The sequence below is a fragment of the Staurois parvus genome, unplaced genomic scaffold (genome assembly GCF_062004578.1).
Source record: "Staurois parvus isolate SC_StPar_1 unplaced genomic scaffold, SC_StPar_1.0 ptg000080l, whole genome shotgun sequence".
NCBI classification, from domain to species: Eukaryota; Metazoa; Chordata; class Amphibia; order Anura; family Ranidae; genus Staurois; species Staurois parvus.
Window position 1 is genome coordinate 8,841,242 of NW_028317876.1, and position 22,915 is coordinate 8,864,156.

The 22,915-nt window shown below is 39.7% G+C and overlaps 1 protein-coding gene across 1 annotated transcript in view; it reads right to left on the reverse strand.

Annotated features, from left to right (window-relative positions):
- Nucleotides 1-590: 590 nt before the first annotated feature.
- WWC2 (WW and C2 domain containing 2) overlaps nucleotides 591-22,915 on the reverse strand; it is a 244,050-nt gene continuing 221,725 nt past the window's right edge. The window contains exon 23 of the mRNA XM_089669642.1: nucleotides 591-9,520. Coding sequence (XP_089525768.1) covers nucleotides 9,454-9,520 — 67 coding nt within the window. The 3' untranslated portion in view covers nucleotides 591-9,453. The remainder of the gene's footprint in view (nucleotides 9,521-22,915) is intronic.

Consider the following 22,915-nt stretch of genomic DNA (forward strand, 5'->3'; position numbering starts at 1 on the left):
ACTAAACCAAAAAACTGTACTCATGCTGGTCTGAAAACATTGGAAACCTCACTTCTACTTTTAGTGTGCAAGAAATTTCCAATACACAGAAACATGGGCATCCACTGGAAAAACACTACTCAAAATGTTGTTTAAAATTGCCATATTGTCAGATGCATGGACTTATTAATTAAGGCAAAGCTATCAAACAGAATTTATCATTTAGCTGATTACTGGTCACTATGAGTTACTACTCTTTGCAAATACTCACTGAATAAGCCCATATGTGCCTATCTGACCCTTTACTATGGATAGTGTATACATATTTGCATACTCAACGCTTGCTGGGAGGATGCCAAAATCAATGTTGAATGGAGCCAAGAGCCACATTAGATCTTAATCTCTGTGATTAAGCACTTTGTGTGGTGAAACGCACTGGAGTGGGAGATGGAAAGGTGAGACTATATGTTGTGAATCCTCTACTTATTATATTAAAGCGGATTGAACATTGATGACAGCATTAGCGTGCAGCCCGTTAATTCCTACTTGACATACATAAAATATGTTCAATATTAGACAAAAACCTTTAAGAAAAAAATACGCCAACAACATTTTTGTTAAAAAAACATTTTTATGCAAATCACTGAGACACATGGAAAGTGCAGAGAAATCGTTAATCTATGTGATGGTAGCGTTTCCATTGTATTACTGACAGGGACATAATGAGGAACATAAACACATTCACAATTTATCCTGATTACATATTTAGTTCAGTTCTGAGCATTTCATATTTTATAAAGAAATTAAAGTTATAACAGGGAAAAACATTTGACTTCACCAGCATGCTAAAACTTTGTTCATTTGGCTAAGTACTGTATCTTTCTGACATGTGGCTGTAATACTTTGATTTTGATAGACTTGCGCACGAAAGCATAGCAAAAATAGCTAAAAATGAATACTAAATATATTTATCCAAGTAAATATTTTCATACTATTATAATTGTGAAAAGTATACATAAAGTAGACTTGTGACCCACTAATTGTGTAACTAAAAGATTCAACAAGAGCTGGAATATTACCTAAGGGTCTAAAACCTCTATCTCCCACAGCTGCCAATCATATCCAGCTACCATTATTTATATGCAATTTATAAAAAGAACTGGATACATATGATCTGTAGATTATCTTGGCTTTGTAGTTTTAAAACAGCTAGTGGCTGTAGGAGTCTGTAGTAGTTTAAAAGCATCACACAAAGCACTGATTTTATGTCAGTGAATATTAAAATGTACTTGTCACCACATAGTGGTGGTAGCTGTTCTCTATATTAATGACATTGCCGCGTGATAATTTTCTAGGAGTTCGTAACATCGTAGTAAAGGACACTTTATGCTTCATGTCTCAGGGATGAAACTAGTTAAGAGAACTGAAAGGCTAAATGCTGTAGCTCAGAAATGACTGACTATTGTGATATACTAATGACAGGAACTCTTTGCAATCACAAGCCCAATGAGTGGAGGTAATGATTTATTTTACCTATTCTCTTTTGCGATATTCCTTCAGCATAAACAAGCTTTATACTGAAAAAACACTGCAATATTTTATTCTAATCCATGCAACCTAGCTCCAATTGGCATTTACTGGAAAACGGAGTGCTTTGCAAAAATCTCAAATACTGCATTTACCAAAATACTTTTTATTGACAAAAGGCATCTGACATTGTGCTTGTCCAAAGATGCATTCCCTGTTGGCAATTATCTGCAGGATGTGCTTTTGCAAAGGGATCAAGAGACTCAGGGCTTGAACAATATAAAGCAGCTATAAGCAGGTAAATTAATCTGTTCATACAATGGGAAATATAATTGTTCAGGAACGAACAATCAGAACCTCAGACAAGCATCTCATCGGTCCATATACACATTGAATAATCAGTGCGGGGTCAGGTGACTTTGCCACTATGGCTATAAATTAACAACTGGAGAAATGTCTCTGCCTTATTACTGTAGAAGAATTATATACCAGATGAAAAAAAATTGAATCTCTCCATGTAAACCCACAGCAATGCAGCAGTTCTCCGCTACATATTCACTCCATACAAAGGGTACCGGATGATTTAGGTGGTGCACACATGGATAATACAAGTTATTTGATTATTTTATCAGAGCTGCCATTGGCTTCTTCATATAAAACAATCCTGGCTTATGGTCTAATTCCCCTGAGCATTAAGCAAAGTTAACAGGTTGAGGCTTTATCTAGGAAGAACAAAAGCCACTAGTGGGGATAATCCAGCAATCTAATTGATAAATCACATCTCAAAATGCCATAGGTATAGTTCCACTGCCACACCTTCACTACATTGCACTGCAGTCTTTGTCTTGGCCAATGGCCCATAAAATGACTCTTGTCTCAAGAATGTGGCGAGCCTGACATGATTCAGCTAATACCTGCAAACAATGGATCTTGGTTGCACTTGAGAAATACTGGCCAGGCTTACAAACTCACTATGTAATACTTCATGCTCAATGTATAAATAAGTAACAGCTCCAAGAATAGAATAAGCTGTAAAGGATTTTAACTTTGTTTATGACCAGAAGTAAAATGACCAGAACTGAACTACAACAGAACATAACATAAATAAGACAGTAAATAAATAAGTGGAAAGAGTAACTCATTAAAAAGATACAAACAGCTCTAAACATCAGTCTACATTTTATAAAAAGCAAGCTGACAAAAACACAGGAAACCTTCATTAAACCTTAACAATAAGCCTTGCTGATGCCAAGGGATCTATGGTGCACGATATTGCCATACCCTTGGCATGGCAAGGTTAAATAACTTCATATTTATGCCCCCCCCTTTCCCAAATCTTTGACCTTACAAGCACATTATGACATTTTCTAGTAGTCCTATAAGCAGGTACAGTTTAGAGCTGGAGCAGGATCCGTTTGACCCTTCAGTCAGAATTGGCTAAAGAGCTCCGGGTGTATTTGCCTCAGTAAATAGCAGTATTCACTCTTGAACCAGTTCAATGGAACTGAATTTTGTTTATGCTAATACTTGATTGTCTTTAGACAGACACTTCAATCAATGTGCACAGTTCACTCTTCAGCACCACACCTTTCACTAGTGTTCTGTCATCATTTTGGTTGTACATATTTCACATTTGCACAGTGGAACTGGCCACTAATACAGAGCAATGGGTGGACACATGCCATCACAATAGAGGCTGCCCCCACAGTTGTTCTGACGCATAATGCAATAGAAGAGGATGTGCAGATGGATATTGCTTCAGCTAACAAAATGGTTGCTCCCATTATTTAGGTTTAAGATTTAAAGCTGAACTCCAAACAGCTATAAAAGCTCTGAATGCATTAATACATTATTAAGTGTACTATTTCTTTCATCTTTCACATCCTGCTATACTCTATACAGCAGCACAGGAGGGGGGGGGAGGTTGGGGGGCAGGCCTGCAAGCCAATCAGGCATGCTGCATGCAAATATGCTGCAACAAAGCATGCTGATAGGAAGAGAGAGCAGAGTGAGAAGTGTGACGGCCTTATCAAACTACTTCTGTTCCTTCACTGTAAAATCAACTAGCTGGTAGAAAAGGGACACTGCTCTGATTCTTGTAAGTGGTGTTATCCTCCTGATAGTGCTTTGTGATACGGCTGTGTAAATCTTAGGACTTGATGGACAGCAATAGAAATCCTTGGGCAGGTAAAACAGTTACCTTTTATGTATTTCACCTGTATTTTTAGCAGTTTGCCTGGAGTTCAGCTTTAAGAAACAGAAAAAAAAAGAAATCAACAAATGGAGCCTCACTATCATTGTATGGGTAAACCTTAATTAAATTCATAGTACATTTTATCCAAATAAATAAATGAGTATTATGTGGCATTTTCTGATTTTAGGTTTGCATCACTGTGGATAGATTTCAGGTATTTCCTGAGAAAAACATTTTCCACCCTTCAGAAACATTTTTTTTTTTTAATTTTGTCCTTGTTTGTATACTGTGTGCTTGGTAATGTGCTGGTTCAAAATGCAGCTGAAACTGTTTATTCATATGTAAGTCAACTGGAAATTATTAATGTAGAAAAAAACCCATCATAAGAATATTAGAATAAAAGTGAAAAATATTTGAATATATTCAGGATGCTATTGGGAAAGACTTCGGCTAGCAGTTGGTACAGAGTTATGTGGTTATAATCAGTATCCTATTTACACCAGAGTTACAACACAGAAAATTGCAATTCTAACAAATGTTTACATTAACAAACACTGATTATTGGTTCTAAAAAAAAAAAAAGGAATCTGTCAGGATGGAAATATGGAAGCTGCCGTCTCTGGGCGAGCTACTGACCTATTGTATATATCAGGTGTCAAAACAAATTCTATGCATAGGACTACAGAAGCAAGCATAAAAATGAGAGTTCCGCAGTTTGTACCTTTGCTCCCATATTTCCATCTGGACAGGTTGCCTTTAATAGTACTATATAAGAATCAGAACACCAGGAAAAATGTTTTGCCAGGATGATCACTGGAAACTTGATGTTTTTCCATTTTGGAAGATTTTAAGAAACAGCAACAAAAAAAAAAATAAATGTTGGTTTGAATTAAAAAGTAACTAAGAAAACAAGGTTTAGAGGGACAGCTTATAGGTGATTTATCATTAAGTTCTATTCATTTCTGTACACAGCTGCTTATAGCATCATCAAGAAAAATAAAAGTGGACTGTTGGGCATCCCTCCATACTGCAACACTGCTCTCCAGTCACTACAATTCTGATAGTAAAACAGCCATTACAGGTCATCCATCCCAATAAAACAGCACAGTTATAAGTGCTATTTTAATGATATGAAGGCAAAAGAATGACAATTTGTATTTGTTTATGCATATATATTTTTGTGCAGTCATATAAAGCTTTAAAAGGGATACTTCTCAAAATAGAGAAATACACATTTAATTTTTCTAGATCGTATTACTGCATTTTTCTTATATTTGAAAGTCCATTTAAAAACAGTTTAAGGCAAGGACACTGTGCTATGCAGTGAAGGCTAGAAGGGCAGCCAATATAGGGCTTCCACAGGAAGTACAGCAGACAATGGAAAGGAAATAAATAAAATGTGAAAAATGAAAAAATATGCATGGATTGAAAAATAACATATAATGAGAATTAAAAGTGATTAAAAGTGATGGTAGCGTCCCATTAAGTGTTTATTCCATGTTGAAAAAAGGACCCAACAAGGCCTTCAGCTCAAAGCTGTTAGAAGATGCCTCTACATGAACGATTCTATATAACATTCTCAAAGGATTCAATAGCTTCTCCCTACACTAAGGCAGTGATATATTCTGGTATTCCCAAAACCACCAAATACATGTGTAAAAATTATACATTTCCAGCAATGTTTTCATGAAAAATATATTTTCTTGCAGTTTTCCCTATCTGCAAAGATGATGTGGGCAGTTTCCCCAACTCACTTTTACCAGAGTTCTATGAAGGTGATAATATTGCAGGAAAGTCTATTTCACTGAAGAATTAGTGGGAATATATGGCAGAACAAAATGCAAACCGTTATCTATCGGTTTTTAAACCAAGGTATTGCAACAGAAAGTCTGCAAAAAAAGGGTAGGTAAGAAGCAGAAGGGAGCTGCCTGGGAGACCTATTAGTGAATAGTTGAAAACCTATGTGTGGAAATTACTTAAAATAAATATGCATATGTTTTAGATCAACTGATGTACAGGTACAGTTTTCAACTTGTACTTGATATTGTTTGCAGACTGTAAATCAAGCAAACTTAGCTGAAAAAAACCCCCAGAATACAGGTCAAAAGGAAAACGTGAATGGGCATTTTTGTACCTGGGAAACCTGGAACTATAACGCAGGTTTATTCCAGTAATTACCATAATTACGTATACCATGCACAATGTTGGCTCTAACTAGTTTTAATCCTGACAAGCATTTTCCTCTTGGTTGTAAACCCTACACAATTCACATATCAGTTTGGCAAGCTAACTTGCCAGGGAAATTTTATACACTTTATCTGCATGGGAACTGGCAAGAACATCATGTATGAAAAAATCCAAAGCCTTTGGTTAGGAAAGGGGGCAAGCTGTTATTACTTCACTAGGTGACTGACAGCCCTTGACTTTCTTTAGAAACCTAAAATGAACTTGTCTGTGGTATACAAACAAGGAGCTTTCAGACACAGAACTAAGAATTGTCCTAGTATATAGAACTGATCCATTGTTGGATTCAAAAGAGTGCCAGGGAAAAATTTCTTAAAGTTTACACCAAGTTTTCTTCAGCATCATATTTAAGGGCTCACTCACACCAGCAGCCATGTGTTATGCCGTGCATAACAAACAACTGCTTGTGTGCTTTGTGAAGGGGAAGTGCAACTCGTTACAATGCATCACACTGTTCACCTTTATTAAAATGTCAAAAATAGACATTCTTTTTAAATCTATATGCCACAGCCCATTGTGACGCAGTGGCATGTGGTGAGGTGTGTTGATCTGTGTTTTTTATTTTATTATTAATTATTATTTGCATTTTTATACAGCACAACTCGCACAAGTATGGTGTACACAGGGCACACAGAAAACATTATTTATGTACCCTTACATTAAAGCGGAGTTCCACTCACTCTGTAAAAAAATAAAAAAGTCAGCAGCTACAAAAACTGTAGCTGCTGACTTTTAAAAAACAGCCACTTACCTGTCCCACAATCCCACGTTGCCCCCGCCACAGCCCGTTTCATTGGCCGTCCTGTATTCCAGGCACCGGCATCTTCAGTGTGGGCATCCGGCTGTGACAGCTTGCTTCACAGCCAGGTGCCACTGCACATGCGCAAGTAGCGCTGCGCTTCCTGAATGGCCCCGTCGTCTTCTGGGACCTGTCACGTGTCCCACAAGACTTCGGGGAGGAAGGGTAGGAGGACAACTTCCGCTTCCGATCACCTAGGCGATTGCAGCGGAAGTGGGAGCGGGTACCTGTCAAATTCAGGTACCCGTTCCCCCCCTGCTCCCCAAAGGTGCCAATCCTTAATGGAGAGCAGGGTACCAATCTTTAAAGTGGAATTTTCCCTTTTGGGTTGAACTCTGCTTTAAGCCTGTGATAATCAATGCTGATCAAAGCAGCTCAATGCACCTGATGTAAAACTAGCTATAAACCAGAATGCTAGTTAAAAAATAATTCCACTGTTGCTCAATAACCGTAAAATATCCAAAATAGCCAGAGCGCTCAAAAAGCTTTTACATATATGATTTATAACAAACAGTAAAATATGCTGAGAATAAATCCAGTACATTTCAATGGAGATGAAGCGGTAGTTGGGTCTTGCTCTTGCATATGTACTGCTATCTATTACATAAATTATATCCACAACAGACAACATATAGTTGTCCAGGTCAATGTTGTCTTGATATTTGAATCTTTGGTGGTGGTGTATTACATTTATAAAATACCAGGTACTGGTTTGTGGAATATTTAGATATAATAAAGATTTTTGTATACTTATTTGCTGCATAGATCTCTGAGTAACCATTTAAGCATGATTTAAATTATCATTTAGGAATCAACAGCGGTTGATGGTGCATTCCATGGTGGAATAGTGAGAAGATGATTTGCTGAAGGGCTGACTTTCCTCAACATGATTAAATTTTAGATTGCTGGAAGTAAGAAACAATTGGTTAAAGGGATAATATAATCTCCTCTTTTTTAAAATAACAAACATATCATACTCACCTGCTCTGTACAACGGTTTTGCACAAAGCGGCCCTGATCCTCCTCTTCTTGGGTGCCCCATCGGTGCTCCTGGCTCCTCCCCTCTTCAAGTACTCCTCCTAGTAAGCCACTTACTGGGGGGGGTGTTGGTTTATTCGTGCAGGTTCGCTCCCAAAACCCCGCTGGCTGCATCCATAGACAGACAACAAGTCTGTGCCCCAACTCTTATTCGCTGGCTGTGATTGATGAGACAAAAAGACGGGACAGCAGCTGCTCTCATGCACATTGCTGGATTGGGCTCAGGTAAGTATTGGAGGTTGGAAAGCTGCATAGTGAAGGTTTTTTACCTTTCGCGATGCAGTGCAAAACCTTCAGCCTTTACAACCACTTTAAACACAAAGCCTTTACAGCTTGTTCACACCAGCAGCGATGCAGTCAGTGCGCTGATTGGAATAGTGCCCACATGTCAATTTCCAGCTTATTGTATGGTTTACCTTTTTTCTTTTTCTGTTAGAACTTTATGGAAATGTCATCAGCAAAATTTCATTAAGTTCTACTGCCCACAGTGTGGGCAGAAAAAAGTACTGCATGTCATACTTTTTTTTTCACAGCCCAGTGCAGTCCCAATGCACCTGGTGTGAATGACCGTCAAATGTGATTTTGTAAAGCAAGGCATAAAAACATTAAAATATTTTATTCATAATGACCTGCCTTGCTCTCTTATTCTTGTATAGGCTCTTGAAGTACCCACTGTGCTCAGTGATAAGAGCTGCATATGCACAATGAAGACACATGAAATGCTGGATCTGTGCCAGTATTTGGTACACACCAGCCAGCACTGTCCATCCAAAAAATCTTCCAAAGCCTATAGGGACATAACAGGACAAGACAGGAAAAAAAATACTATGAGGTTTTCATTGCAGTAACAAGAGTGGGTGAACATGAGGGGTGATTTTACATAATTTTATAAAGTATTTTATACTCTTTTTGAGAATATGTGTATGCAGATAGGTATCCTGGTGATCAACAAAAATTTAAGGGAACATGCTTTCTCATAAATGTTAATGTAGCATACATGCCAGCCTACTATGTTTTTTTCTAATAAAGTAACTAATCTCCGTTACTGTAACTCTGACCAAGCTTATAACTGAGTGTGCAGCTGTGACAACTTACAACCTCCCATAATTATGTGTTTATAAATCATGAATACCGACAGTAGCACTGGCACCACTAGGGGACATTGAAGCACCTGGTTCATGAGGCAGCCTTGACGTTCTGGAAAATTATGTTGACTCCCAAAAAAAGTCTATGGTGGAAAAGTAAATTTCTTGGCTTGTCAGCCATTTTCACAGTCAGCTTAGATGAATAGTTAAACCAGTCCATTGAAAAAAAAAAAAAGTGATTGAGCACAGTGCAGCTCAGCAGGAATACATACTGTCACTGTCTCTTTGCTCCAACTTTACAAAACATTATGAATACGTGTGTGACACATACAAACTGTACAAAATTATCATCAGTGTACCAAATTACTCTACTTTGGTTTTTTTCTCTTTTTTTGTGTTTTTTGGTGTTTTATACCTCCCTCTAGTCATTAATTCAGCACAAGATATATTACAAATTAAAGGCTAAATGTAAAAAAATACTCTGTTTTAGGATAAAAGCAAGAACTATGCTACAAAAAACAGTTCATCTAAAAAGATGGGCGATTGGAAAAATACAGCTGTGAAATAGAAAAAAAAAAAAAAAAAAATTATACATCATCAGCAGAGAGAGAAGGGATGCTGATCTTGGCTCTGGTGAAATAAGCAATCTTCTCCCTGCAAGAAAGGAAAGCAACATGAGTCTGCAGTTCTAATCTGTTTTTAGTACATACAGAGAATACTCAGGTCGATTCATGTCTGCAAATAAGTAATTATCTGTATATTCAAACAGCCAACTCAAAGACAAAGGACACTGAGCAGTGTGGCGCCAGCTTCCCTTCACGATTCTTAGAAGACTGCTAATAACAGGAGAGAACAGCCTGCTATAACGTACTTAGTACAACTTGGCTCACAGAGAAAACTATATAATGAGATATTACTCCTTCTAAGAAAAATACATGTTATGGAGAACTAGAGAGCTATTCTTTCAGTGTCATACAAAGACACAGAGTTGTGCTCCCGTCATCCTCAGGAACACTAGGGGCGATGTCCCACTGAAGCCGCTTTGTTCTAGAAACAAGAGCAAATTGAGAGTTGGAATCCTCATTTAAACAAGGCCACTATTTGCTTACAATAAAATGGACTAACACACACCAAAATTAATAGAAACACAGCAAAAGTACATATAATCTGAATAAAACTGGGATTGTACGTAGTTTTTGGTGTATTTATTTTTCCAAATTATCATCTATTTAAGGCTGAGAACAGGCAGATGTTCTTAATGGACAGGAACTCTGTCGATTGTGATTTTGCTTTTTGATAATCAATTTATCCCAAATGCTAATTAACCTTTAAGAAGGATAATTGCAAAAGACATACATTACCACTGTATCAATGTATTCTTTTTCCCATCAAGTGCTTGCGGGCTTCCCACGTAATAAATCGACTTTTGTCAGCATGCTCTATAAAAACACTTGCCACCCTTTCCCTCCCCCACACACCTTCCCTTCACTAGCATAGCACCGTTTGCATCTTAAGTGTATCATGACATAAGCAGACTTATCGGCTACTGAATCAGAGTATTCTCGGTCTATATCAGGCTCGAACGTTTCTAATAAGGCCAAAGCAACATATGAGAAGAGACAAAGGGATTATGTCACAGGACCAGAATCATAAAGTTAAATGGTTGTGAATCACACAGGGGAAGCATTAAAGTGGCAGTAAACTGCAGCTAACAAAAAAAAAAAAAAAAGTTTTTTTTATTTCTGTATTTGTTCAGATTGTGAGCCCTGTGGACTCAAGATAGGGCACACTTATTTTCAGATGACCCCTTTTTTCTTTTTTTCCTTTTTTTTTCTGTCTAGGATTGCTTACTTCCGTCTGGATCACGTCCCCCCTGGTTTTGTGAGCTTCTGATGGTCAGAATGGCTTTTTAGATTGATGTATTTATTTCTTGCTATTTTGTTTTTGCTTTCAAGATGGGTCTCTGCCTTAGTTAGGCTTCCTACAGCTAGATTTGCTTCTGAGCATGTGCACCATAGCACGCATGTGTCATGACGTCATCGCCATTTCTGACGTAGGGCATTTTAAGTGTGGTATTTGCATTTGGAATCAATTTCTGTGAACCTACATCATGTGTTCAAATCAGCTATGCAAGTGAAACAGGTCATTGTAAGGCTTCAAAAATGAAATAAATCCATCAGAGAGATAGCAGCAACATTAGGAGTGGCCAAATCAACAGTTTGGTACATTCTGAGGAAAGAGGAATGCACTGGTGAGCTCAGCAACATAAAAATGCATGGACGTCCACGGAAGACAACAGTGGTGGATAATCGCAGGATCCCCTCTATGGTAAACAAAAAAACCCATTCACAACACCCAAACCAGTGAAGGACAGTCTCCAGGAGGTCAAAGTCTACAATCAAGAAAAGACTTCACGAGAACAAATACAGAGGGTTCACCACAAGGTGCAAACCATTCATAAGCCTGAAGAATAGAAAAGCCAGATTAGACACTGCCAAAAAAACATCTAAAAAAACCAGACCAGTTCTGGAAAAGCATTCTTTGGATGGATGAAAGATTAATGTGCACCAGAATGACGGGAAGAAAAAAAAGTGTGGAGAAGGCTTGGAACAGCTCATGATCCAATGCACACAACGTCATCTGTAAAACATGGGGGAGGCAGTGTGATGGCATGGGCATGCATGGCTTGCAGTGGCACTGGGTCATTGATGTTTATTGATGATGGGACAGAGGACAGAAGCAGCCGGATTAATTCTGCAGTGTTTACAGATATATTGTCAGCCCAGATTCAGCCAAATACTGCAAAATTGACTGGACAGCACTTCACAGTACAGATGGACAATGATCCAAAATACACTGCAAAAGCAACACAGGAGCTTTTGAAGGAAAAGAAGTGGAATATTCTGCAATGTCCGAGTCAATCACCTGATCTCAACCCAATTGTGCATGCATTTCACTTGGTGAAGGCAAAACTAAAGGCAGAAAGACCCACAAAGAACAACTGAAGACAGCTGCAGGTAGAGCCTAGCAAAGCATCAGAAAGGAGGAAACCCAGTCTTTGGTAATGTCCATGTGTTCCCGACTTCAGGCAGACATTGCCAGTAAGGGATTCTCAACAAAATTTTAAAAATGAACATTTTATTTATGATTATATTAATAAACATTCAGTTGCTCTTTGTTTGCGGGTCTTTCTGCCTTTAGTTTTGCCTTCAGCAAGTGAAATGCATGCTCAATTGGGTTAGATCAGGTGATTGACTCGGACATTGAAGAATATTCCACTTCGTTTCCTTCAAAAGCTCCTGGGTTGCTTTTGCAGTGTGTTTTGGATCATTGTCCATCTGTACTGTGAAGTGCCGTCCAATCAACTTTGCTGCATTTGGCTGAATCTGGGCTGACAATATATCTCTAAACACTACAGAATTCATCCGGCTGCTTCTGTCTTCTGTCACATCATCAACAAACACCAATGACCCAGTGCCACTGGAAGCCATGCATGCCCATGCCATCACACTGCCTCCACCATGTTTTACAGATGATGCTGTGTGCTTTGGATCATGAGCTGTTCCAAGCTTTCTCCACACGTTTTTCTTCCCGTCATTCTGGTACAGATTAATCTTAGTTTCATCCATCCAAAGAATGCTTTTCCAGAACTGGGCTGGCTTTTTAGTTGTTTTTTGGCAAAGTTTGATCTAGCTTTTCTGTTATTCAGGCTTATGAATGTTTTCCACCCTGTGGTGAACCCTCTGTATTTGCTTTTGTAAAGTCTTCTCTTGATTGTAGACTTTGACAATGATACGCCCACCTCCTGGAGAGTGTCCTTCACTTGTCTGGATGTTGTGAATGGATTTTTCTTTACCATAGAGAGGATCCTGCGATCATCCACCACTGTTGTCTTCCATGGATGTCCATGCCTTTTTATGCTGCTGAGCTCACCAGTGCGTTCTTCTTTCCTCAGAATGTACCAAACAGTTGATTTGGCCACTCCTAATGTTGCTGCTATCTCTCTGATGGATTTGTTTTGTTTTTGAAGCTTTACAATATATTATGTTACAAAAACCCAGTCTTTGGTAATGTCCATGGGTTTCAGACTTCAGGCAATCATTGCCAGTAAAGGATTCTCAACAAAATATTAAAAATGAACATTTTGTTTATTTATGGTTATATTACTTTGTCCAATTACTTTTGGTCCCTTGAAAAAGGGGGATAGCTACTCCTAAGAGCTGTAATTCCTAAACCCTTCCTCCAATTTGGATGTACATACCCTCAAATTAAACCTGAGAGTATGCACATGTACTGAATACTGCTGCAGATGCAGCCTCACCACATATACAGTATCTTCCAGAAGTGAGTACACCGCTCACATTTTTGTAAATATTTTATATCTTTTCATGTGACAACAGTGAAGAAATGACACTTTGCTACAATGCAAAGTAGTGAGTGTACAGCTTGTATAACAGTGTAAATTTGCGGTCCCCTCAACACACAGCCATTAATGTCTAAACCGCTGGTAACAAAAGTGAGTACACCCCTAAGTGAAAATGTCCAATTGGGCCCAATTAGCCATTTTCCCTGCCCAGTGTCATGTGACTCCTGTTACAAGGTCTCAGGTGTGAATGGGGAGCAGGTGTGTTAAATGTGGTGTTATCGCTCTCACTCTCTCATGCTGGTCACTGGAAGTTCAACATGGCACCTCATGGCAAAGAACTCTCTGAGGATCAGAAAAAAGAATTGTTGCTCTACATAAAGATGGCCTAGGCTATAAGAAGATTGCCAAGACCCTGAAACTGAGCTGCAGCACTGTGGACAAGACCATACAGCAGTTTAACAGGACAGTTTCCACTCAGAACAGGCCTCGCCATAGTCGACCAAAGAAGTTGCGTGCACATGCTCAGCATCATATCCAGAGGTTGCCTTGGGGAAATAGATGTATATGAGCGCTGCCAGCATTGCTGCAGAGGTTGAAGGGGTCAGCCTGTCAGTGCTCAGACCATACACTGCATCAAATTGGTATGTATGGCTGTCGTCCCAGACCAGAAGGAAGCCTCTTCTAAAGATGATGCACAAGAAAGCCCGCAGTTTGCTGAAGACAAGCAGACTAAGGACATGGATCACTGGAACCATGTCCTGTGGTCTGATGAGGCCAAGATAAACTTATTTGGTTCAGATGGTGTCAAGCGTGTGTGGCGGCAACCAGATAAAGAGTACAAAGACCAGTGTGTCTTGCCTACAGTCAAGCATGGTAGTGGGAGTGTCATGGTCTGGGGCTGCATGAGTGCTTTTGGCACTTGGGAGCTAAAGTTCATTGAGGGAACCATGAATGCCAACATGTACGGTGACATACTAAAGCAGAGCGTGATCCCCTCCCTTCAGAAACTGCGTTGCAGGGCAGTATTCCAACATCATAACGATCCCAAACACACCTCCAAGACGACCACTGCCTTGCCAAAGAAGCTGAGGGTAAAGGTGATGGACTGGCCAAGCATGTCTCCAGACCTAAATCCTATTGAGCATCTGTGGGGCATCCTCAAACGGAAGGTGGAGGAGCGCAAGGTCTCTAACATCCACCAGCTCTGTGATGTCGTCATGGAGGAGTCCAGTGGCAACCTGTGAAGCTCTGGTGAACTCTATGCCCAAGAGGGTTAAGGCAGTGCTGGAAAATAATGGTGGCCACACAAAATATTGACACTTTGGGCCCAGTTTGGACATTTTCACTTAGGGGTGTACTCACTTTTGTTACCAGCAACTTTACACTGTTAAACAAGCTGTACACTCACTACTTTACATTGTACCAAAGTGTCATTTCTTTAGTGTTGTCACATGAAAAGATAGAATAAAATATTTACAAAAATGTGAGGGGTGTACTCACTTCTGTGAGATACTGCATATATTCTTACCTTAAAACTAAGCCCTCCAATGGCGCGCTTTTATTACTGAAGAGGCTTCCATTTTCACCCTGTCTTCCTTCCAGGTTCACGAGCTCCAGCCATCTCACTGGCCAAGCTGCGATGATGTCACTCACGGGAGTCCCCGGCCAGGGAACAGTGCTCTGAAAGAACGGCACAGGTATGCCATTCCTTCTGAGTGCATGTGCCGGCTCTCAAAAATAGTGAATATCTCCTATACCATGGGTGCTCAACCTGTGGTCCTCCAGCTGTTAAGGAACTACAAGTCCCATGAGGCATTGCAAGGCTGACAGTTACAAGCATGACTCCTAAAGACAGAGGCATTTGGGATTTGTGGTTCCATGACAGCTAGAGGGCCACAGGTTGAGCACCCATGTCCTAAACAGTTCATGTTTAGGAGATATTCATTTCACCTTCAGGTAAGCTTAATTTTAAAAAAATGTACTACCACTTTAAGGGAAGCAAAATTAAGAGTGGAATTTCACCTTAACCGCCCCAGTTCTTGCTCCTGTACAACCCTTATGGACGACAGCATATTTTTATAATTTTTGCTAGGGGGCTGTTTGGTGATAATTTGTTGAGCCTTACTCTGCCTATATATAAAAAGTATACATCGTATTCAATAATCTGTCCTGTGTATAATGACACTAAAATTACATTTGGTACAAAGTATTGAAAAGTTTTTTTTAACAAACAAAATTAACACTTCTTCCCCAATTTTGTATATTTGTTTTAACTACGATATTACTGCGTCATTTACAAAGCAGTTAATCTGACATTTTTAAAATATTCATTCCATATGCACGTGTTTAAAATGACAGTGCCCAATTCATCACCAGTGAATGTTTGGTGAAAATCTCAGGATGACTGCATTCTTGTATTGTCAGGGTTTGAATTTCAGCACTGGGAAGGCAGCGCTATGACAATAGTAGCACTAGTAAGCACCTGAACCTTTCATTACATGTTACACCCGCATTCAGGGTGTAACATGCAACATGTTACTAAATCAGCAGACCCTGCACCCTGCCCCTGTTATGACAGCAGACAGGGGATCTTCTCCATGCACCTGCTGTCTCAATTTAAAAAGAGCGCTGCCATCCAGGACTTTGCTCACCTGGCAGCACCATTCATTCACAGAGTTCTGTAATTGAGAGAACTGCAACTACCATCAACTATTGCAGCTGATGGCTTGTTGTTCTCAATGAACTACAAGGGCATTGGTGAGACACTCTCATAGTTCATTGATTCTTTCTGCCATTCAATATCTGTCTGCCCATACCCGGTAAAGGCAGACAGCTATACCAGCAGTCTGCAGGAGCTTTAGATTGTTCCCGTGATCTGTTGATTGCAGGTGCAATGCTTTTACAGGCTCCTAATAAAAAAAAAAATTAATAATAATAAATGCACACCTGCAAAAATGATGTGCATTAAAAAAAAAAAAAAAAAAAAAGTAAACAGAGCTTTTAAGATACCTTCTGCAACCCTTTAGGGTTATTTTCTTTTAACTGCAGTCAGAACAGGCCGGTTTGTTAAAGCGGAGCTCCACTGAAAAGGGGAAGTTCAGCTTTAAGTCTTTGCCCCCTGCTCCTCATTAAGGATTGGCACCTTTGGGGAGGGGAGCGGGTACCCAAATTTGACAGGTACCCGCTCCCACTTCCGCTGCGATCGCCTAAGGCGATCAGAAGCGGATGTAGTCTTCCCCCCCCCCATAGTCTTCTGGGACACATGACATGTCCCAGAAGACTACGAGGCCATTCACAAAGCACAGCACTTCTCGCGCATGCGCAATGGTCACCCAGCTGTGAAGCTGCAAGCTGTCACAGCTGGGTGCCCACAATGAAGATGCTGGCGTCAGGGAGAGAAGATGGTCTGTAAAACCAGCCATGGTGAGGACACTGCTGGACCTAGGGACAAGTATATGACTGTATTTTAAAAGTCAGCAGCTAAAGTTTTTGTAGCTGTTGGACTTTAATCTTATTTCAGCTGGAACTCCGCTTTAACAGTTTTTGGTAAACAGCTGCAGTACATAGGGTGGTTATATGATTGGAAAATGATAATTAATGATACTTTGTAGTGAGGTGATAAATATCCTTTAATAATGGATTGTAAAAAACAATATCAAGATTGTGATCTCTTATTGCTACACATTAAAACAAAAAGATATTAAAATATCTCAGTGATTAAACCAACCAGTGATATATAAACTGTGGTTTTACTGCTCTGGACATACAGTCAGGTCCATAAATATTGGGACATCGACACAATTCTAACATTTTTGGCTCTATACACCACCACAATGGATTTGAAATGAAACGAACAAGATGTGCTTTAACTGCAGACTGTCAGCTTTAATTTGAGGGTATTTACATCCAAATCAGGTGAACGGTGTAGGAATTACAACAGTTTGCATATGTGCCTCCCACTTGTTAAGGGACCTAAAGTAATGGGACAGAATAATTATAAATCAAACTTTCACTTTTTAATACTTGGTTGCAAATCCTTTGCAGTCAATTACAACCTGAAGTCTGGAACGCATAGACATCACCAGACGCTGGGTTTCATCCCTGGTGATGCTCTGCCAGGCCTCTACTACAACTGTCTTCAGTTCCTGCTTGTTCTTGGGGCATTTTCCCTTCAGTTTTGTCTTCAGCAAGTGAAATGAATGCTCAATCGGATTCAGGTCAGGTGATTGACTTGGCCATTGCATAACATTCCACTTCTTTCCCTTAAAAAACTCTTTGGTTGCTTTTGCAGTATGCTTTGGGTCATTGTCCATCTGCACTGTGAAGCGGCGTCCAATGAGTTCTGAAGCATTTGGCTGAATATGAGCAGATAATATTGCCCAAAACACTTCAGAATTCATCCTGCTGCTTTTGTTAGCAGTCACATCATCAATGAATACAAGTGAACCAGTTCCATTGGCAGCCATACATGCCCGCGCCATGACACTACCACCACCATGTTTCACTGATGAGGTGGTATGCTTAGGATCATGAGCAGTTCCTTTCCTTCTCCATACTCTTCTCTTCCCATCACTCTGGTACAAGTTGATCTTGGTCTCATCTGTCCATAGGATGTTGTTCCAGAACTGTGAAGGCTTTTTTAGATGTTGTTTGGCAAACTCTAATCTGGCCTTCCTGTTTTTGAGGCTCACCGATGGTTTGCATCTTGTGGTGAACCCTCTGTATTCACTCTGGTGAAGTCTTCTCTTGATTGTTGACTTTGACACACATTCACCTACCTCCTGGAGAGTGTTCTTGATCTGGCCAACTGTTGTGAAGGGTGTTTTCTTCACCAGGGAAAGAATTCTTTGGTCATCCACCACAGTTGTTTTCCGTGGTCTTCCAGGTCTTTTGGTGTTGCTGAGCTCACCGGTGTGTTCCAAACAGTTGTTTTGGCCACGCCTAATGTTTTTGCTATCTCTCTGATGGGTTTGTTTTGTTTTTTCAGCCTAATGATGGCTTGCTTCACTCATAGTGACAGCTCTTTGGATCTCATCTTGAGAGTTGACAGCAACAGATTCCAAATGCAAATAGCACACTTGAAATGAACTCTGGACCTTTTATCTGCTCATTGTAATTGGGATGAGGGAATAACACACACCTGGCCATGGAACAGCTGAGAAGCCAATTGTCCCATTACTTTTGGTCCCTTAACAAGTGGGAGGCACATATGCAAACTGTTGTCATTCCTACAGCGTTCACCTGATTTGGATGTAAATACCCTCAAATTGAAGCCGACAGTCTGCAGTTAAAGCACATCTTGTTTGTTTTATTTCAAATCCATTGTGGTGGTGTATAGAGCCAAAAATGTTAGAATTGTGTAGATGTCCCAATATTTATGGACTTGACTGTATTTCAGGTTTACAAAAACATAAAGAGCAGCACAGAAAATGGTACTCAACATTATATATTGGTGCAGGTAAGGAGAATATAATCTGGCGTTTAATAGGAACAAAGATGTACCAGAAAAAGTGATGGTACGTTGTGTTCTTAAACATGATTTATGACAATCGGAACAAAAAATGAGTGTAGTGGAAGTAGTCCACCCCTAATTCTTTGTTTCCATTTTTGTTCAAAGGACATACTATCCCAGACTATCATGTGAACACAGGTGGAAAAATGAGAAGTTTTTTTTTTTTTTTAGAACAGTAACTAAAATAGGAAGCCACTGAGAAGTACCACAACGCACTGTTAACACTTCAGATGCTCTCTCCTTTTCTGCGGTGGCAATGGATAGAAATGACAGAGAAAATGCAAGTCATTCTAGAAGATTGCAGCCAGTTTGGAGGTTCTGGCTGTACACTGAATGGTTTGCTACATTTAAAAAGATTAAAACCTTCCTACTTGCAGCTTCTGTTTTTTTTCTTGAAAAGCAAAAAAAGCTCTTTTGACACCACACAAAGATAATAAGTATATGTGCTTAACAATCAAAAAGGCTTGTTCAAAGCATGACAATCTCTATTCCACTGGTAAGCAAAAGGCTTTGAAGTAAAAAAACAAAAAACAAAAACAATGGCCTGATTAACAACATGTATCATGACTGTGTAGAATTCATGAATGCCAAGGATGAGTAACTAAATGATCATTGAAAAATGCTAAACATAAATTACTTAGTAAGCATCCCTGATTTGGAATGACAGTCTCAACTCCCAAAAAAAAGCAGTCATCATAAAATATATCCTGAATAGGCTCTGGTTTGAACTTTGGACACAGGGATTAAATTTGTCCTCATTTCATATTTTAAAATGTTTGGATGTATACCTCTTGCTGAATATTCCAGGAATACTTTTGGAGCGTAAAATTTCGTTGACTTGGTATTAAATCCAAAAGCAAACATTTATTATATTGCAGCTTTCTTAGAAGTGATGGCTGCATTAGTTTTCTTTTTTAGTATTTTTTTCCTATATTTTCATCCGGTGATCCAGCCAGTAATTCTTGTTTTTCAAGAGAACAGCTCTCCAGCAGAATGCATCAGTAATAGAGATGACACAAAACCATTTAACACTAACATGGGTGCTTACATTGATCATCTTTTGTTTGTTATCCCAGCAGCAAAAAAAAACTGTTAGTTGTGACTGGTTATAAAGTATTAGGTGCAGTTTTATTTCAATTTGCTAAGCCAGCCATACATGGATTAAAATTCAGCAGGGACTGAATTTTGATCCATGCATGGGCTAACTAGTTGTATACAAGTCGATCTATCACAACAGGGAAGATATACAACCAGCTTGTCGTATTTTTCCCTGAATGATCCATGCCGCTGGTTATATCTGATAACACCGACTCCCCTGTCCACATTGAATGTGTGGATTGGGGAATCAGCATTTTTGTTTGTTCAAAGTCATGGTTGAATGACAAAAATGTATAATGTATGGCAGGGGTCTCCAAACTTTCTAAACAAAGGGCCAATTTACTGTTCTACAAACTTTAGGGGGGGGGGGGGGGTAGGGGTTTGCACCATTGGGAGTAGAAAATGTCCCAGCATCAGTGGGAGTAAACAATGCCCCATCTTTGGTGTCAGTGAGGGGAACTGTGCCCCATCGATCGTGTGATTGGGAGGAATTGTGCCACATTATTGGTGTCATTGGGAGAAACTGTGCCCCTTCATTCGTGGGAAATGTGCTCCATCGTTGGTGTCATTGAGAGGATTTGTGCCCCTTTGTTGGTGTCAGCAGACGAAATAGTGCCCCAAGGGCCAGATAAAAGCAAGCAAAGGGCCGCATCTGGCCTCTGGGCTGTAGTTTGGAGACCACTGATTTATGGTCTGCCTTAGTGTATCTAAATCTGCTAGCACATCCCAAACTATCCTCCCCATAAACTGACAATGCTGCTGTCTGCTGTGTCTCCTGTGCTCATTTATACAGAGTGTGGACACTCTTACAGGAGGTGTGTTACTGGCCAGATCACCATCTGAAAACAGAGGGAAAAAACCGATGCAGCCACCACATCTAATGATTGGTAAAATACAAAATATTAAATTTTTTTGGTTTTGGGTATAATACTGCTTTAAGGTTAGTTCTCCCAAACTGCTAATTGAGCTCTGGGTACATTTTACTGAATTTTAACACCAGCCACTTTTTATATCAAAAGAAAAGCTTGAATATGTGAAGAATTGGTATGCTAAGATTAGGGTACTGCTGTCAACTATATTTGAATACATATTATCTTTTTTTGTATTTGGAGGTATGATGCAAATATATGTAACAAACAGTATTGTTACAGTCTAAGACCAGCTGTAGCAGTGACCGCATATTAAAGGAAGTTTTTCAGTTTATGTACCTTTCAGTGTCACCATGAACCCCCCACAGTCCAGAAACCTGCAGCACCCCAATATTCCTAAGCCAGCTTTTTTCAGTCAGGGTGCCCAGGCACCCTGGGGTGCTTTCAGGTCTCTTCAGGGGTGCCTTAGCAAAATGCCCAAAAATGGTATACAAGCCAGTGGGTGGATGAAGCCTACCTTTATAATTCCACAAAGCCACAGGTTTTCATTGTGCTCCATTACAACCTTCCAGCTGCCGGTGTCCTAACAACCAATGATGTAACCAATGATGCAACCAATGATGCATCCTTTTTTTTGCCCCTCTCCTGACCCTCTACCTCAGCCCCGAGATGACATTAGCTGAGTCATGGAGAGAAATTGAGGGAGAAAAGAAACATTGGCATACTAGTCAGTACCAGTGTGCAAAGGTGTATTTGCTTTGGAAGAATAAATCACCTCTAACATTGGGTGTCCTACATGTGTTGATTTTGCTGTGTTATGTAAAACCATGTTTAGTTTTTTTACATTTTAGAATGGGGTGCTTTGACATGGTGCAGAATTTTAAAGGGTACCTTGACTAAAAAGAGGTTGAGAAACAGTGGCCTAAGCTATGGCCTATCATACTGACTCCAGCACAAAACTATTGGGTTAATTTACTGAAGAGAGCAAAATCTAGTGCAGCTCTGTAAAGAAACCAATCAGCTTCCAAGTTTCTTTGTCAAAGCATAATTGAACAAACTGAAGTTAAAAGCTGATTGGCAACCATGCACCAGATTTTGCACTCTCCAGTTTTAGTAAATCAACTCCTATTGCTCTTTAACATTCTGGGTCGCCTAAGTGAACAATGGTGAGGTGAAGGAGGACACCTGGCAGTTGATTGCTTTCCTTCCCCAAGCTGTTGCTTGCATGTAAGGTTTTAGAGCATTTCATTTTACTAATGAAAACCAGTCATAACTGAGCCTATAAAAATTGGAGGATTACACATGACATATTAATATTCTCTTGCTATTATATGGCCTATTATTTTACTTAATCAGCCGAAGCATGACCTCCTGGGGTTAAAATTGACAGTTGCTGCTCTCCCAAATACCTGTCCTCATTAAGGTAGTCCTGCAGAATTATAACAACTTTGTACCATATGTTCAGATTATTGCATAATTTTAGCCATACCTGGTTCTATATAGTAGCCCTTTTCAATGAGGGTGCCCAGTCACCCAAAGGTGCCTTGGCAAATGCTTAAAAATTGCCTAAAAATTGTATACAAAGCCAGCAGGTGGACCAAGCCTGCCTTTTAGTTTGATAAGGCACAGGTTTTCATTATGCACCATTACGATCTTCTAGTCACTGGTGTCGTAACAACCAATGATGTCATCAGTTGATATGAAGGATGTCAGAGGCTTGCATAGCATCCTTGTTTGTCCCTCCCCTGCCCTCCTCCATCAGCACTGGGGTCCCATTAGCTGAGTGAAGGAGAGAAACACTGTATTACTAGTCAGTACCAGTGTGCGAAGGTGTTTTTACTTTGGAAGAAATGTGGAGTGTCCTACGTGTGTGGATGTTGCTGCATTCTGTAGAACTGTTTAGTTTTTACATTTTAGAATGGGGCGCCTCGAGATTGTTCAGAATTTTAAAGGGCGTTTTTAATGAAAAAAGATTGACAAACATTGCTCTATAGGGTGTTTGCATCCTCTTTTAAGTCTACTTTCTTTTGAATATAATAAAAAGCAAATAACTCAGTCTGTTATCCTTACACAAGCATAACAACATTAGCTCTGCTTTTCTAATACTGAATGCTTTACATGCTTCCCAATGGGACAGTAATAAGGGTTTCCAACCACCCAAAAGTATTGTGAAATTGGGAAATCGCAGAGAAAACTGGCTGAGA